General features: G+C 50.0%; 1 protein-coding gene across 1 annotated transcript in view; it reads right to left on the bottom strand.

The window, feature by feature from the left end:
- Positions 1-17749, bottom strand: part of CEP72 (centrosomal protein 72) — a 40393-nt gene that overhangs the window by 12047 nt on the left and 10597 nt on the right. The window contains 2 exon segments of the mRNA XM_029218610.1: positions 12956-13086; positions 13089-13132. Of these exon segments, the coding sequence (XP_029074443.1) occupies positions 12956-13086; positions 13089-13132 (175 nt within the window).

Raw genomic sequence — 17749 nt, 5'->3', positions numbered from 1 at the left:
AGAGGAGACCCCAGCGCCGACTGACAGCCTGGCAGCGACTTCAGGAGGCCCTAAGACACACGGCTCAGCTACCCTGGGCTCTGACCACAGAGACCACACAGGGTAAGCGTGTGCTGTTTGAGGTGTGACTGGGGGTGACTTGTTACGCAGCAACAGACAACCTAACACAGGGGGTTCAGTACCTGCTGCCATCCCTACAGCCCACCCTCTTAACCACGGGACAGAAGCCAAAAAGCTTCTACACAGCAAAGGAAACCATCAACAAAATGAAAAGGCAGCCTACGGATCGGGAGAAAATATTTGCAAACCATTTGTCTGATAAGGCGTTACTATCCAAAATATATAAAGAATTCACACAACAGTGAAAAAACAATCTGATTTAAACATGGGCAGAGGACCTGAACAGACATTTTTTCAAAGAAGACATCTAGATGCCAACAGGCACATAAAAAGATGCTCAGCATCGCTAGTCATCAGGGAAATGCAGATCAAACCACAGCAAGGTGTCACCACACCTGCCAGAACGGCTTCATCAAAAGGACAAGCAATAACAAGTGTTGCCAAGGGTGTGCAGAAAAGGGAACCCTCGTGCGCCGTTGGTGGGAATGTGAATTGGTGCAGCCACTACGGAGAACAGTATGGAGGTTCCTCAAAAATTTAAAATCAGAGCTACCAGATCCAGCAATTCCACTTCGGGGTATTTATCTGAAGCAAACAAAAACACTAATTTGAAAAGATATGTGCACCCCCCGTGTTCATAGCAGCATTACTTACAATAGCCAAGCTATGGAGCGACCTCAGCGCCCATCAATAGATGATGAATGGATAAAGAAGATGCGCTGTATGTTACAACGAGAAAGACGAATACCATGTGATCTCAGTCACACGTGGAATCTAAAACAAACAAACGAAGTGAAGCCCACAGATACAGAGAACTTGGTGCCTGCCAGAGGCAGAGCTTAGGGGTGGGAGAAGGGGGTGAACCGTTACTGCTTTTTAGTTTAAATCAATTGAATTTTTTAAAAAAGTCTACTGCAAAGAAAAGGGAGAGGTTGTTAGTTAGATTAAAAACGCAAGACCCAAGTGTGCGCTGCCTACAGGGAACCCACTTTAAATATAAGCACCCCAATAAATTAAAAGGACGGAAAAAGAAAGATACACCATAGCAACACTAATGGAAGAAAGCTGCTGGTGGCTATGCTCGTGTCAGTCAAAGCAGAGCGAGAGAGAGAGAGAGAGCAGGTACAAAGGGGAAAAGCACGAGAGGAAGCATCACACGCTCAGGGGACTAACAGCGGTCAATGGCAGGCAGGGTGCCAGGTGGCGGCAGCGCGTGGAGGGCAAGGCAGAGAACGGCCAGGAGGTGCGCCCACGCGGGACAGCAACACCGGGAGGACCACGCGCTGGGAACGCCAACACCACTGAGCACACAGGTGTCACCTCAGCGGCCCCCGAGGGACCAGGGCACAGGCGTGGGCCCATCACATGGCACAGGGGTGACCAGATTCACACCGGGCAGCCTAACTCCACGGCCCCCACATTCAACCCTAACATACGAGCTTGACCAAAAAGAACAACTATACCATATGGGTCAAATTTACTTATTTTGGCTATAAAATAAAAAAATAAAACTAAAACGAAAGAACACTTAAATAGTTTCCATACAATTAAACTGAACCATAATGATCGTGAGGCAAAAACCTCACCATGCTGAATGCACGATGGTCTTTAAGTAAAAATTATACACGTTTAAGGTGCCCCTTCGATGGTCTGATGTGCGTGTACATAGTGATGGCCACAGTCGAGGTAATACACACATCTTCTCTTCACAGAGTAACCATTTTTGGGGTGATGACAACACTGGAAATCTGGTCTCTCAGCAGATTTCCAGATTCCATGCGGTCTTATTCACTGTGACCACCAGGCACGCTTTGGAGCCCTAGACTTAGTCGCCTACAGAGCTGCCACTCTGTGCCCTGGGCCAGCATCTCCCCACTCCCCCCACCTCCCCACCACCGGTGACCACCACTCTGCTCTGCTTCTATGAGCTCAGCTCTTAGGCTCCACATAGGAGATCACGGAGTTTGTTTTCTTCCCACGTCTGACTTATTTCACTTAGCTCGAGGTCTATGGCAGGATCCCCTTCTTTCTAAAGATGAATAATGTCCCACTGCACACATACACCACGTCTCCTTTACCCACTCACCCACTGAAGGGCACTTAGGCTGCTTCCACATCTCGGTTACTGCGACTAATACTGCAGTGGACATGGCAGTACACGCATCTCTTCCAGATCCTGATTTCACTTCCTTTGGATAAATACGCAGCAGTGGGATTGCTGGATCATGTGCTAGTTCTACTGTGGGTTTTTTGAGGACCCTCCATACTGCTCTCCACAGCGGCTGCACCAACGTACGTTCCCGCCAACAGTGCACGAGGGTTCCCTTCTCTCCACACCCTCCACTTGTTACCTTGTCTTTTCGATGGCAGCCGTTCTGCAGGTGTGAGGTGAGCTCGCTCTGGTTTTGATTTGCGTTTCCCTGGTGATTAGTAATACTGAGCACCATTTTCACATGTCTGTTGACCATCTGTATGTCTTCTTTTTAGGTCCTCTGCCCGTTTTTTAGTTGGGTTTTTTTCTTCTATTGAGTTGTATATTAACCCCTCATCGGATAAATGGTTTGCAAATATTTTCTCCTAGTCCATAGGCCACCTTTTCATTTTGGTGATGGTTTCCTTTGCTCTGCAGAAACCTTTAGTTTGAGGTAGTCCCACTAGTTTACTTTTGCTTTCGTTGCCTTTGCTTTTGGTGTTACATCCAAAAAATCACTGCCAAGGCCATGTCAAGGAGCTTTCTTCCCCTGTTTTCTTCTAGGTTTTTTTTTTTTTTTGTCCGCACTACGCGGCATGCGGGATTTTAGTTCCCCTACCAGGGATCAAACCCATGCCCCCTGCAGTGGAAGCGTGGAGTCCTAACCACTGGACCACCAGGGAAGCCCCTTCTAGGAGTTTTAGTTTCAAGTCTCATATTTAAATTTTTAATCCACTCTGAGTTGAATTTTGTGTGTGCTGTAAGATAAGAGTCCAAGTCCATTCTTTTGCCTGTGAACATCCAGTTTTCCCAACACCATTTACTGAAGAGATCATCCTTTCACCGTGGTGTATTCTTGGTGCCCTTGTCAAAAATTAGTTGACGTATATGTGTGGGTTTATTTTTGGGCTCTCTATTCTGTTCCAGTAATCTATGTCTGTTTCTGTGCCAGCACCATACTGTTATGATTACTATAGCTTTGTGATATAATTTTAAATCAGGAAGCGTGATGCCTGAAACTCTGTTCTTTCTCAAGAACTTTGGTGATTTGGGCTCTTTTGTGGAACTACAAAAAGAAGAATACAAATTAAAAGAAAAATAATTATACAAATTTTAGAATCGTCTTTTCTATTTCTGTGAAAAATGCCATTGGAATTTTTATAGGGCTTACACTGCGACTGTAGATGTCTTTGGGCAGTATGGACATTTTAACACTAACAACCTTCCACCCATGAACATGGGATATCCTTCCGCTCATTTGTCGTCTTCAACTTCTTTTATCAATGTTTTATAGTTTTCAGTGTTAAGATCTTTAGCCTTCTTGGTTAAATTTATTCCTAAGTATTTTATTCTTTTTGATGCTATAAATGGAATGGCTTGGGAACAATCATTGGTATAAAGAAATAAGAATGATTTTTGTTGTGCTGACCTTGTATCCTGCAACTTCACTGAATTTATTTGTTCTGCTTTTCTTTTGTGAAGTCTTTAATGTTTTCTACATGAATGATCACATCATCTACAAACAGAGGTAACTTTACTCCTTCCTTTCCAATCTGGATGCCTTTTGTTTCTTTTTCTCACCTGCTTGCTCTTGCTAGTACAGTTGATCCCTGAACCACGGGGGGTCGGGGGGCTGGGGAGCCGACTCTCCTTGCAGCTGAAAATCTGCATATAATTTATAGTTAGCCCTCCAAATCTGCAGTTCTGTGTCCGTGGATTCAACCAACTTCCAATTGTGTAGTACTATAGTATTTACTATTTAAAAAATCCACGTATAAATGAACCCATGTAGTTCAAACCCACGTGTTCAAGGGTCAGCTGTACTTCCAGTGGAAGAGAAGCTGCAGACTGGACACCCTGGTCTCATACTGGAAAAGCATTCAGTCTCCCCCACTGATCATGAGGTGAGCCAAGGGCTTCTCACAGATGGCCTTCATTGTGTTGAGGAAATTTTCTTTTACACCTATTTTGTTGAGTTTTTTTCTTATCATGAATGGATGTTGAACTCTGTCAGATGCTCTGTCTCCATCACTTGGGATGACTGTGTGGTCTTTATCTCTCCATGAGTTAATGTAGAGTATTAATTTGTGTATGTTGAACCAACCTGGCATTCCAGGGGACAATCCCTCTTGGTGGTGATGTGTTGCTGAATTTGGTATACCAGTCTTCTGTTGAGGATTTTTACATCTATGTGCATCAGATAGTAGCCTGTGGTTTTCTTTTCTTGCAGTGTCTTTGGCTTTGGTATCTGGGCAATGCTGGCCTTATGAAATTAGTTTTAAAGTATTCCCTCTACTTCTATTTTTTTGGAAGTTTAAGAAGGATAAGTATTAATTCTTCTTTGAATGTTTGATAGAATTCAGCCATGAGGCCATCTGGTCCTGGACTTTCCTTTATTAAGAGGTTGATTATTGTTCCATCTCATTTGTTATTGGTCTCTTAGGTTTTATTTCTTCTTGATACAGTCTTGGTAGGTTGTATGTTTCTAGGAATTTATCCATTTCTCCTAGGTTCTCCAATGTGCTTGTATATAACCATTCTTTGACTCCTTTTATTTCTGAGGCATCCGTTGTAATGCCTCCTCTTTCATTTCTGACTTTTAATCTCCTCTCTTTCTTAGTCTAGCTAAGAGTTTATTGGTTTTGTATATTTTCAAAACCCAACTCCGTTTTGTTCATTGTTTTCCTGTGGCTTTTCTACTCTCTTATTTCTTTCTGCTATGATCTTTATTATTTCCTTCCTTCTGCTTTCTCTGGATTCAGTGTGTTCTTCCTAGTTCCTCTAGCTGTAAAGTTAGCTGGTTTATTTGAGATTTTGAGATCGTTTTTCCTTTTTAGTGTAGGCATTTATGAGTGATGGTCTCATGGTGAGGTTACAAAAGACGAGGGCAGCCTCAGCCAGGAAGTGGGCTCCACTGCCAGGCCCACACTGTGCTGGCTCTGGCTGCCCTTCAGCGCCACCTGGTGGCAGAGTTCCCACAGGTCCAGCAGGACACCTTGGTCTCATAGCTGGCTAGTGCAGACAGGACAGCCAGGTAACTGGAACCTCTCTCACCAGTGTTCTGGGGAGCCTGAGCCAGGGAACACTGGGGCCACAGAAACTCCACCTCCAGCCCAGCCTCACTCTCTCTTTTTCTCTCCCACTCGGCCTCTCTCAGAACAGAACGCAGCTGCCCAGGAGAGGCAGAGCTGGGACAAGTGGCAATGCTGCCATCTGCAATCACTGTCACGAGGGGTCCTGGAGTGACAGAGTCACGCTGCGTCCCTGAAGGGCAGCTGGAGTCCCTGGGGGTGAGGAGAGCCTGGTGGGGGAGGGGGTTCGCGTCCTGCAAAGGGCAGGAAGGGGCCCCGGTGTTGTGCCCAACAGCTGTAAGGGGAAGCAGCGTTGAGAAGCTACCCTCATTCTGTGATGTCAAAACTACATTTTGGGGCTTCCCTGGTGGCGCAGTGGTTGAGAGTCCACCTGCCGACGCAGGAGACACGGGTTCGTGCCCCGGTCCGGGAAGATCCCACACGCCGCGGAGCGGCTGGGCCCGTGGGCCATGGCCGCTGAGCCTGCGCGTCCGGAGCCTGTGCTCCGCAACGGGAGAGGCCACGGCAGTGAGAGGCCCGCGTACCGCAAAAAACAAAACAAAAAAACCCTACATTTTGCTCCATCTGTGAACAAACGGAACTAACTCACCATCTCCTTCCGAGTGTCGCTGACTTCTGACACCACCTCACTCATCTTCACGCTACACTGCTGCCGTAGCTCAGCAAGGCGACTCTGCAAAGACTTATTTTCCATAGTCAGGGAGCTAATTTCTTCACTCACATGTTATTGAACTGTCCTGAGTGGCTGTAAACTCTTGGACAGATGACAAGATGTGTCTTGCCTGAGCTAGAAGAATCAAACATTATTACAACATCTATGTTGAAAGGATGAGTGTAAACAAAACATGTTCAATGCATTTTGAATAACACGGCTCAAAAACACTGACCGGCATGGAGACTGGAAAAGGGGCACGTACCCCATTGAAATGACCTCATCAGGCCTCTTTATCCCCCGCCGTGGATGAGGACCAACAGGCAAAGAGCAACAGTCTCAGAGACCTAGAGAAGGGGCCTCAGGGAAAGGCCACCGTTAGGAGGTCTGCCTGAACACGCTCTCACACAGCACCGACTGCTGCTCCAGGCCTGGCCCTGCTCCACGACTGGGAAAGCAGACAGTCCTGCTGCTAGCCCTGACAGGGTGTAGGTTTATGCGGTCAGGATCCAGGGCCGCCAGCTTCTCAGGGCGCCCTGATTCCAGAAGGTGAAGCTGAGGGGCCAAGACACTGAGTGGAAGGCTCGGGAGCCTATGGTGCAGCTAAGCTGGGAGATCCAGGCAGCTCGGGGTCTGCTGGAAGGAGAGAGCTGGCAGGTCCCTGCTCCCCCTGGGGCACGTGAGGCTACAATCAGGCTGTGGGGAAAGAGAAGGTGGCCCTGGGGACACAGCATGTCCCCGTCTCACACCCCGACTCTGGATGTGGGGTCCCCTGTGTGCCCCTGTACCCAGGCACCAGGCAGAAGAAAACCCAAGTCCCCTCTGGGGAGGGGCCACATCTTCCTGGGCCTCAAATCATTGCCACCGAAAGGTCAGCAAATCCAGGGCCCTGCATTCAGTCAAATGCTCAGAGGATTCGGAGAAGACAGCGGCAGCATTTTAGTCTCTCCAAATCCCCACATAAAAACAGAGCAAGGAGAAGCAAACACCCAGGAAGAGCGATGCCAACACCACTGGCTGATGACACACCTCCAGGAAGCCTGGAGCGTCAGCAGGTGGGAAACGACAGCCACAGGCCGCGTGGAGTCCTCCATGTCTGCCACCTCCCGAGAACCCAGACGCTGTGAAGAGGACCATCAGGACGCTCCCCGCAGCACAGTGAGGCAGTGACGCCAGTGAGGCGGTCCAGCGAGACACGGGGACCAGCGCCCCACAGTGGGGCGCAAGCACCTGCCTGCAGAGCCCTGGGCCAGCTCGCCGAGGAACACCTCGCTGCTGTGCAGGGGGCTGCAGCCACTCCAGTGCCTGCCCACCAGGTCAAGGAGAGCCACCTCCAGGGTGGCCTTCTTCCCAGGCGGCACGGCCAAGTGCAAATTGGGACACACCTGCACGGAAACAAACCACGAGCGTGGCTTTTTCCCTGCCTGAAACCAGTGGGTACGATGCAGCACTAGGTGTGTGCGCCACGCTGATGCCCCATCCCACCGCCTACAAGCACGATGGCGGTTCACACACCACAAGCCTGCAGGCGTGGCTCATGGGATCCACCTCCCCACCCCTGCACGTGTGTCCACATCTGTGGGGCGGGGACAACATCTCACACTGGGAGGAACGGCGAAACTGTCACCCTAGTGTAACAGTCAGGAGACCGGTCGGTTCCCAGGGACAGCTGTCCTGGGCCCTCCTGAACCAGCCCCAGCGATTCTGGGAGGGAGGAGAATAGTCTCGGCCTGAACGGTCACTGGAGCCCTGGAGGCCCTAAGTGCAGCGCAGACCACGCGGGACTAGAGGGAGGGCTGGCCGGGACGGCGCAGGCACAAGGCTGCCGAGGCTCCACCCCGGGCCCAACCACGCCAGGACCGCAGTCACTGGCATTCACGGCAACGCTGTCTTGTCTTCCGTTTAGAAATTGTTTTACCAATTTTAAGGGATTACTGCAGAAAGCAGGGTGGCTCCTGCCCACTTTCTGAGCGCCTAGGGAACAATTCCTGGGTCCGGGGATTTGGGGAGTAAATGCCAGCAGTGCCAGAGCTGGGGACGAGCCCCGCCGCCCCTCACAGCCCGGCGCTCCCCACTGTTACACAGATAAAGGGCTTTTCTCCTCGAGGCCGTCTGGAACAGCCAGCGAGACCCTGAAGGGAGCGTGGGAGCGGCCTGGGCCACTTGAGCCGGGACAGCCCTCACTCCTGGCATCACTGCGCACCCACGGGAGCCCCGGGAGCACCGGGAAACACACGCCCGCAGAGGGGACACTGCTCTACCCGAGGTCACACCAAGGGCGGGCCGGTCGGCGTGGGAACACTGAGGCCGGCCGCTGGCCCCAAAGAGCCGAGGCTGGGAGCACCTGTGGGCATCAGCACACATACCTCCGCCGGGAGCTGCGCTGGACGTCAGCCGCAGGCGTGGGTGATGGAGCCGCGGTGCCCAGCGCGGTCAGGCTTCTGCCTTCCACCCGGCAGAAGGGTCGTGCCCTCTCCAAGAGGACGATCTCACCACAGGGTCAGAGTGCTCAGAGGAGGGGGCGCCGCAGGCAGCGCCCCTCCTGCAAAGTCCCAACCCCACAGCAAGGGCCAGCCCGTCAGGCGAGGCTCCGCCCGGGGTGACACCCATCTGGGGACAGGGAAGGCCCAAGCACATTCCCAGCTCAAGCAAGTCCTCATTTTCCTTCCTTCACTCAATCCAGTGAGAGACTAAAGAGGCGAACAGACAGCGGCCAGACGAGCCGTGAAAGCAGAGCTCAGCCCCGCGGCCTGCGGCTGGAAGCCACCCACCACCTACGACGGGCCCAGCGTCCCTGATTCTATGTCTCCAGCTCAGGACCAACCACAGGGGGCCAGGCGCTCCCCTCACCAACCTCGTGGGACGCCCCCTTCCAGTCCCAGCCCCCGGCCTCCCTGGGCCGCAGCCCCTGTCAGGGCACCTGTGCCCCTTCTCTCCTGGGACACTCTCCCCCAGCACCCGCCTGGGAGTGACGTGGCAGGGCCAGCCCCCTGCCCCGCGAGCCCGGAGGGCAAGCCACCCACTGTCTGCTGGGTGGTCTTCACCCGTGCCCCAAACTTTGAGAATGTCTCCATCTCCAATTGGGCCAGTGACAAGGGTGACAAAGCATCGTCCACAACAGCTCTGGGTGACTCTGGGCGAGAACTTGCACTCCCAAACGAGGATGTGTCTTCGGAGAGCCAAAGGATGCACACCCAGGACCCCCGCTCCCGAGGGCGCCGTGGGTGGCTCCAGCCGGCGGGACGAGGAGGCCGCGTAAGCCAGCGCCCCCGGGAGGACACTTCCACCTCAAGGCCCTTTGCACCACGGGGAGAGGCGAGCAGCCTGGGAGCGCGATTCTAAGAGAACGGGGCGGTGACAGCGCCGCGGAGCAGTTCACCTAAAAGCTGCGCTCACCTCGGGGTCGTGTCAGCACTGAGGAAGAAAGACGCAGCCTGACAGAGGACGGCGGCCCCATGGCCTCCACACCTGGCTCAGCTCACGCACACTGTGTGGCCTCTGCTGCTCGGGCCCCCAGGCCGCCGAGCGGGAACAGGGCCCCAGCTCCGGCCCTCCTCCAAGCAGCTCAGACACTCCTGGTTCGCAGGGGCCCGGAGCATCCCGCCACGCACCCTTCGCTTCCTGTGCTTTTCCGAGCAGGCAAAGGATTTAACCCCTTTTGCGTCAATAAACTTGTCTTCTGAGAAGGAGGGGCTGAGCCAGGGTGGGGTCGGTGGGGTCTGCAACAGAGAAGGGGGCAGAGCCCTCACCACCAGGCGCCCTGGGCTCAGGGGCCGGCACTGCAAGTTAAACAGCTGTGCGCACATGCATGCGTGTGTGTGCCTGTGTACGGATGCACGTGCACACGCAAATATGGAAAATCCACCAAAGAGTAACAGAACTGAAGTAGTAACTTCAACAAACGGATCCACTGATTACTGTATGTCCTCTCACCAGAACTATATGTAACAAAGATGAGTCAAGTGGGTAACACCTTAAGATCTGGAAGCTACAGGAGATTTAACAACTTGTTCCTACCGGAGACACTGTCGATGCGTCGGATCTAAGACCCTCCCTCCCCAGCCGCTGAGCCACTTCCCGGGCACCTCGGGGCCCGGCACCCCACAGCCCAGGGCCCTCCTCCCAGGGCAGGCTCTCCTCTTGAGGCCCCTCAGCCTGACCGCCCTGGACCCTCCTGCATGTGGACTCTGCAGGCACCCAGGCTCAAATCTGCCCCACAAGGCTGCCCTCTGGCCAGGCCTCCCCTCAGGGCTCCGTGAACAGAGCCACACCCAGGGCGTCCCCGGCAAGTGCTCGTGACCTGAGCAGACGGACACCACTGTCATCTGGCGGCCCAAGCCAGAGACCACCGGGACAGCCCTCCCCCGCAGTTCCCTGTCCATCACCATACATCACCAAGTCCACCCAACCAGCGCCAGCTGGCCACCTCTGCCCTTTGCTGGGACTGGTCTGCCGTATCCACTCAGACGGACCCACTGCCCGCCCCCCACAACTCAAATGCCCACCGGCCACTCCATGCCGTCCCCTGCCCCCAGCCCGGGGACCTGGCCTCCCCCCACCATGCGGCACTGTACTCCCTCACTTTGACCTGCGACCTGTGCTCTTCTGTCCCCCACCTCCAGCCCAGGGCCTCCACACAAGCCCACACCCACACAGCACAGCTGAGCCTGGCCACCAGGGGCCAGCAGAGCAAGCCACACTGGGACTGGGGGCCGGCCCACAGAAGCACAGTCTGAATGCTTCAAAACCCTCCAGGACGTAGACGATGGGAGGACGCAGAAACACTTCCAGCTCACAGGCGTCTGAGACACGACGCTAAGATACGCCACATGCGCCGGACAGGATCCAGGACCCGAACACGCATCCACGCATCCCCACGCACACATACATGTGTAGATGCGTGTGTAGGGACACACACGTGAGGTCTCAGGAGGTGGAGTAAATGCGGCTGGTGCCTCGATGCCACGGCCTGCTCTGCAGTGGCCACGGGGCACTGGGCAGCCACCATCACGACCCACCAAAGTCCCCACGAGCTCACCTGCACAAGCCTCAGGCAGGGGCTAGTTTCGCTCACACTGGGAGGTTTCTGACGCCTTTTCCATATTCGTGCAAACAACACTCTCAATTAACTTATTTAATTTCCCTTGTCTTTCATTTTTGAAACTGTAACAGTAGCCACTGTCATAACTGGGCCCATGTATGTATCCGGAAGAAACTGTGTGTGAGTCAGAGTGTGTACGCACAGACCAGGAACCTAAACCACAGGTGTTCTACAAGTGTCAACTTCCATTCATAGAGAAGATTCTTTCCTAACACACCTTAGGGAGTCGCGCGCACACACAATGAAGAGGAACGAGGGCAAGCAGCGGGGCCGGGGCCACCTGGACGAGGGGCAAAGCGCCGCGGGGCGGGGCGGGGGGGCTCGCCACGCGCCGGCCCTGCATCCTCGGCTCCGCCCAGCCCCGCTGGAGCTGCCCCTCCGCTTCCCCGGGCCCTTCCTGCTGCTGTGCTGACTCAGGACTCAATAGATGCCGTGGCTCTGCTGCATTAAACAACATTTTAAAAGCTTTATTTCAGGCTCCCAACAGTGTACCGTATCTGTCAAGTATACTCCTTCCGTGGGGTGAACGGGAAAAGAAGGCCGAGTGGATAACACACACCAGCCCACCCTACTGGGAACCTGCAGCGGTCACTGCCCACAGCGCCCCAGGGGAGGGTGACCCAGCCGCACTCAGGAGAAACTGTTCGGCCGAGGAATCAAGACAGACACGATGGTCAACAGAACCCAGAGACTCCGGCGCACTGAATTAACAAGGGCACCAAGGTTATTAAATGAAGAGAAAGACAGTCTTCTCAACAAATGGCACTGGCACAACTGGACATACGTGGGGGGACAGGCGGGCAGCCTGACCCACTATCTCACGCCACACCCCGAAATTCACTCAAAAGAGCGGCTCTCAGACCTAAGCACTGACCCCCATCACGTGGACCGGTCCGTGGGAGGAACCCTCCACAAGCAGGGGCAGCACACCAAAAAGCACGACCACGAAGGGAAACACGAAGAACTGGATTTCACTGAAATAACACTGCTCTCGGCAGCACTGCTTAGAAAACAACAGGCAAGCCACAGGGTGGGCAAAAACTTGCAGTACTATACCTGAGAAAGGGCTTGTGTTCAAACACCATGAAGAAGTCTTATGCCTCAACACCAAGAAAAGAAAAGGGGAGGGGAACAGACAGGAACAGAAACGCCACAGAAGATGTGAGCCCATGGAGAGGCTGTGGTGACTTGTTTTCAGGAGATGCTAATTAAAACCAACAAGAGATACCACCATACACCCAGGACGGGAGCCAGCGTTAGAGAGACTGACAGTCCCAGGAGCTGGCGGGGACGCCAAGGCAGAGGTGGTCCTGCAGCAGGGAAGCCCCAGCCCGCTGCGTCTTCATGGAAAGCTCTCAGGAACCCACAACTCAGAAGCAGCAGCAATGGAGCTGAAGCTCACACACACGTCCTGGCGGAAGAGCCCCCGCAAAGGGCATGAAGTTCACGTGCACGTCCTCACCAACGTGCAGCTGGAGCCGGGAGTCCCCTCGTGGCCGGCAGGGACTCCCTCCCTCCGGCACAGGACGCTTCCTCCCTGTCTGCTTAGACATCTCACTTCTTCCCTATCCCTGTAACTGATCTGAGGAGGGACCTGATATAAACAGCCCTGCAACATGACTACATCCACCTCAAATACACTGACTTCTCCTTTTGTAATTCCATGATCCAAATTACTGATATTTACAAGTGCACAAGATTTCATGAAGATTCTGCATTTAAAGGTAAGTTCTCTAAGAAGGCATCAACCTCCCAGAAAGGCTGCAAGCGCTGGCCCTCTCCCTGGAGCAGCAGCCTACCTTGGAGCGCTGGAAGCTGGCCTCTTGCTCCTGCTGGCTGGAACTCGTGCTCCCAGGAGGGCTGCTCAAGCCCCACCCACACTCGGCAATGAGGTTCAGGGCCGCCTCATCACCCGCGTCCATGACAAGCACTTCTTGGCCGAGGGGGCAGCGCACTTGGCTCCGGAGTGATGCAGTCTGCAAAGAAAAGCAAACCCAGTGCTGTGCTGCAGCCCACAGAGCACTCCAGCCGTACAGACCCCGGGAGGGAGACGCCTATACCGCGAGCACGGCCACAAGGTCTCCGAGGAGGAGGAGCTGGTGTCTCTACCACAGTGAAGCTGGAGCGGCTCAGCCAGGACAGCTGGTCGCCACACCAGGATTCATTCAAGGACAGAAGTCCCAAGAAGCTCCCCTGTGCTAGGATCTCCTAGCACGTCCACAGTGCCATACGGGCGATCAAGAAAGTTCAAGGAGGACTCCCCTGGGGATCAGTGGCGAAGACTCCCTGCTCCCAATGCAGGGGCGAGGGTTCGATCCCTAGTAGGGAACTAGATTCCCCCATGCCACGTAGCGCGGCCAAAAAACAAACCAACAAAAAAGCAAGTTCAAGGATGTGGTGTTCCGACTTTCTATTTTCACATTAAGTGAAAACATTTCCCTACCAACTGAAATGTGAGGTTTTAGAATAGGACGTCCCTCCATACAGAGGTACATACCTCATTTCCAACAAAGACAGCTTAAGAAATCACTCTTCAAAATAGAACTCAATCACATACTATGAATATTGATTTTATGATACCTTATCATACTTTGAGAGATCAATGAATGATATTCCTTATTTTCTCATACTGAAGGTGTTCCAGATCCCTGCAGAAAGAAGGGGACTTGGTTCTCCTTCGGGGTCTGACCACAGAAACCTGACAGTGGACACATGCAGCCTCTCTGGGTATCCACTGTCACCTCTGGATAACAGAACATTGCACCAGATCACCTAAACCCTGTGGTAGCTTAGTCTTCGGATAATCAAGGACAGGTAAACTGCAAAGCACTGCTGAAAGAAATTAAAGACGAGATAAATAAATGGAAACACACCCCGCGTTCACTGATTGGAAGACTTAACACTGTTAAAATGTCAATACTACCCAAAGCAATCTACAGAATCAGTGCAATCCTATCAAAATCCCAATGACGTTTTTTGCAGAAACAGAAAAACCCATCCTAAAATGAGTCTGGAATCTCAAGGGACTTCAAATAGCCAAAACAACACTGAAAAAGAGCAAGCATTAGAGCTAGACTCAGATATGGCAGAAATGCCGGATGAAATCAGACCCTGATTTAAAACAACTATGAGAAATAATGCTAAAAGATCTAATGGAAAAAAGAGACAACATGAAAGAACGGATGGGAATGTAAACAGAGAGATGGAAATTCTAAGAAAGAAGCAAACAGAAGCGTTAGAGTCAAAAACACTGTAACAGAAAAGAACACCTCTGATGAGCTCTAGACTGGGCATGGCTGAGGAAAGGATCTCGCAACTTGAGAATATATCAATAGAAACCTCCAGAACTGAAAAGCAAAGATTAAAGAAGACTGAAAGAAAACCAGAACAGAATACCCAAGAATCGTGGGACAACTACAAAAGGTGTAACATACACATTTGACAATACCAGAAGGAGAAGAGGGAGGGGAACCCAAAAAATATTTGAAGATGACTTAAAATTTCCTTAAGTTAATGTCAGACACCAAATCACAGAACCAGGAAGCTCAGAGAACAGTGGCAGAGTAAATGCCAAAAAAATTACAGCGAGGAATATATTCTACTGGAGAAAACCTAAGACAAAGAAAAAAATCTTGAAATAGGCCAGAGGGGAAAACCATGCAAGCAAAAATAGAGTGAAAGACTTAGTATGGAGACAAAAAAACTACCAACCTAGAATCTGTACCCTGCAAAATTATCCTTCAAAAGTGAAGGAGAAATAAAGACTTTCTCAGATAAACAAAAACTGAGGGAATTTGTTGCCAGTAGACCTGCCTGGTAAGAAACATTAAAAGAAGTTCTTTAGAGAGAGAGAGAATGACACAGGTCAGAAACTCAAATCAGAGAAGGAATAAGTGAAGGCAGAATAAAAACTTCTATTTTTCTTACAATCTAACAGGCAACAGTTTGTTTGAGATAATAGCAACAATGTACTCAATACGTTATGTTCAGGTATTACACGCAGGGTTATAGTTTGGGTATAAATGAAATGAATGACAGCAATGATACAAGGGACAGGAGGGAGGAATTAGGAATATTTTGTTATTATAAGGTACTTGCACGACCTGTGAAGTGGTATAGTGTCTGAAAGTGGTCTTGGAGTACTTGTAAATGTACATAGGCAGACCTTGGAGATATTGAGGGTTCAGCTCCAGACCACCACAATAAAGCAAATACTGCAATAAAACAAGTCACACCATTTTCTTGGTTTCCCAGTGCATCTAAAAGTTATGTTTCCACTGTACTGTAGTCTATTAAGTGAGCAATAGCATTATGTTAACAAACAATGTACATACCTTAATTAAAAAATGTTTTCTTGCTAAAAAATGCTCACCATCATCTGAGCCTGCACAAGTCATAGCAGCAACATCAGAGATCACTGCTCACAGAGCACCACAGTATAAAGAGATGGAAAAGAGCGAAATATTGCAGGAATTACCAAAGTGCGACACAGAGACATGAAGTGAGCGAATACCACTGGAAGAACAGCACCAACAGATTTGCCTGACGCGGGGTGGCCACAACCCGCAGCCTGTAAAAACACGATATCCGCAAAGCACGATAAAGCAAAGCACGAAAAGCGAGGTCTGCCTGTCCTGTGCACTCCAGAGCAGCCACTAAAAGTGAAAACATAACTGACATGCTAAGGAAAGAAAATGGAATCATAAAATGATCATTTAAAATCACAAAAGGAAGGAAGCGATCAGAAGACAAAAACAGGAACAAGGGCGACAAGTAGAAACAGCGAACATGCAGCTATTAATCCAACTGTATCAATAACCACTTTAAACATCAATGGTCTAAATGTACCAAGTAAAAGGCAGAGGTTGTCAGCGTGGATCAAAATAAAAGGCCCAACTACATGTTACCTAAAGAAACCCACTTTAAATATAAAGACACATAGATTAAAAGTAAATGGATAGAGAAAAATAGACCATGCTGACACCAATCAAAAGAAAGCAGAAGTAGCTACACTACTTCCAGACAGAGCTGACTTCGGAGCAGGGAGAGTGATCTGGGATAAAGAGGGGCATGACGTGAGGACGACTGGCCGGTTCTCCAAGAAGACATAACAGCCCCTGACATGTCTGCGCCTAATAAGACAGCATCAGACTACGTGGTGCAAAAACTGATAGAACTCAAGGAGAAATGGATGGATCCACTTCAACACCTCTCCTTCAGAAAGGGGTAGATCCAGCAGTCAGAAAGTCACTAAGGACATAGCTGAACTCAGCACCACCCATCACCTGGATGTAGTGACATCTACCTCATCCAAACAACAGGATACACATTCCCCCCAAGCTCACATGGAACATTCACCAAGACAGAGTCATTCTGGGCCCTAAAACACACTTTTACATATTTAAAAGAAAACAAATCATATGATATTTGTTCTCAGGACACAGTGGAATTAAACTAGTAATAAAATAAATAACAGAAAGATAACTGGGAAATCTCAAAAAACTTGGAGATTAAACAACATATTTCCAAATAACACGAGTCAAAGAAATCTCAGAAGTATTTTGAACTAAAATATTTCAAAATAAAAATATTTTGAACTAAATTAAAAAGAAAATACATCTTATCAAAATTTGTGGGATGCAGTGAAAGCAATGCGTAGAAGGAAATTTGTAACACTGAATGTATATATTAGAATGAAGTAAGCTCCGAAATCAATAATCTAAGCTTCTAGCTTAGGAAACTAAGAAAATAACAAATTAAATCCAAAGCAGGAGGAAGAAAAGAAATAATAAAAATTAGGGCAAAAATCAATGAAACTGAAAACGGGAAAAAAAAAATCAACCAATCCAAAAGCTAGTTCTTTAAAAAGATCAACAAAATGGAAAAACCTCTATGCCACCAGGTTACCTAAGGAAAAAACGGCGCAAATTACTAATATCAGAATTAAAAGAAGGAGCACAGCAGGAACTGTTCTGTGGACAACAAGAAGATAACAGAGGAACACTTTGACACTCTATGCCCGCAAATGTGGTAACCTAGATGAAATGGAATGGTTCCTGGAAAGACACAATCTACCAAAACCGACACCAGGAAAAATGGATAATCTGAACAGACTGGTATTTATTACAGACTTGAATCAATAATTGATAGCCTCCTAAAGCAGCAGGTCCAGATGGGTTCATTGGTGAATTTAAGGAAGAAATTATACCAATTCTCTACAATCTTTTCCATAAGACAGAAGCAGAAACAGAGGGAATACACCCTAACTCATTCTATGAGGACAGCATTATCTTAATACCAGAACCAGCAAAGACAATACAAGGAAACTATAGACCAGTTATCCCTCATGAACACGGATGAAAAAATCCCCAACAAAGTATCAGCAAATTGAGTCCAACAATGTATAAAAAGAAGTCTACACCACAGCCAAGTGGGATTTACTCCAGGTATGCATAGCTGGTTCAATACTTGAAAAAAATCAGTGTAATCCATCACATTAACGGGCTCAAGAAGAAAAGTCATATGACCATATCAATAGACGCAGAAAAAGCATTTGACAAAATCCAATACCCATTCATGATGAAAGTGGTCAG

Source organism: Monodon monoceros, unplaced genomic scaffold, assembly GCF_005190385.1.
Source record: "Monodon monoceros isolate NGI ecotype Baffin Bay Population unplaced genomic scaffold, NGI_Narwhal_1 Super_Scaffold_12, whole genome shotgun sequence".
NCBI classification, from domain to species: domain Eukaryota; kingdom Metazoa; phylum Chordata; class Mammalia; order Artiodactyla; family Monodontidae; genus Monodon; species Monodon monoceros.
Note: the sequence above shows the minus strand (reverse complement) of the source record. Positions and strands in the feature narration are given on the sequence as shown.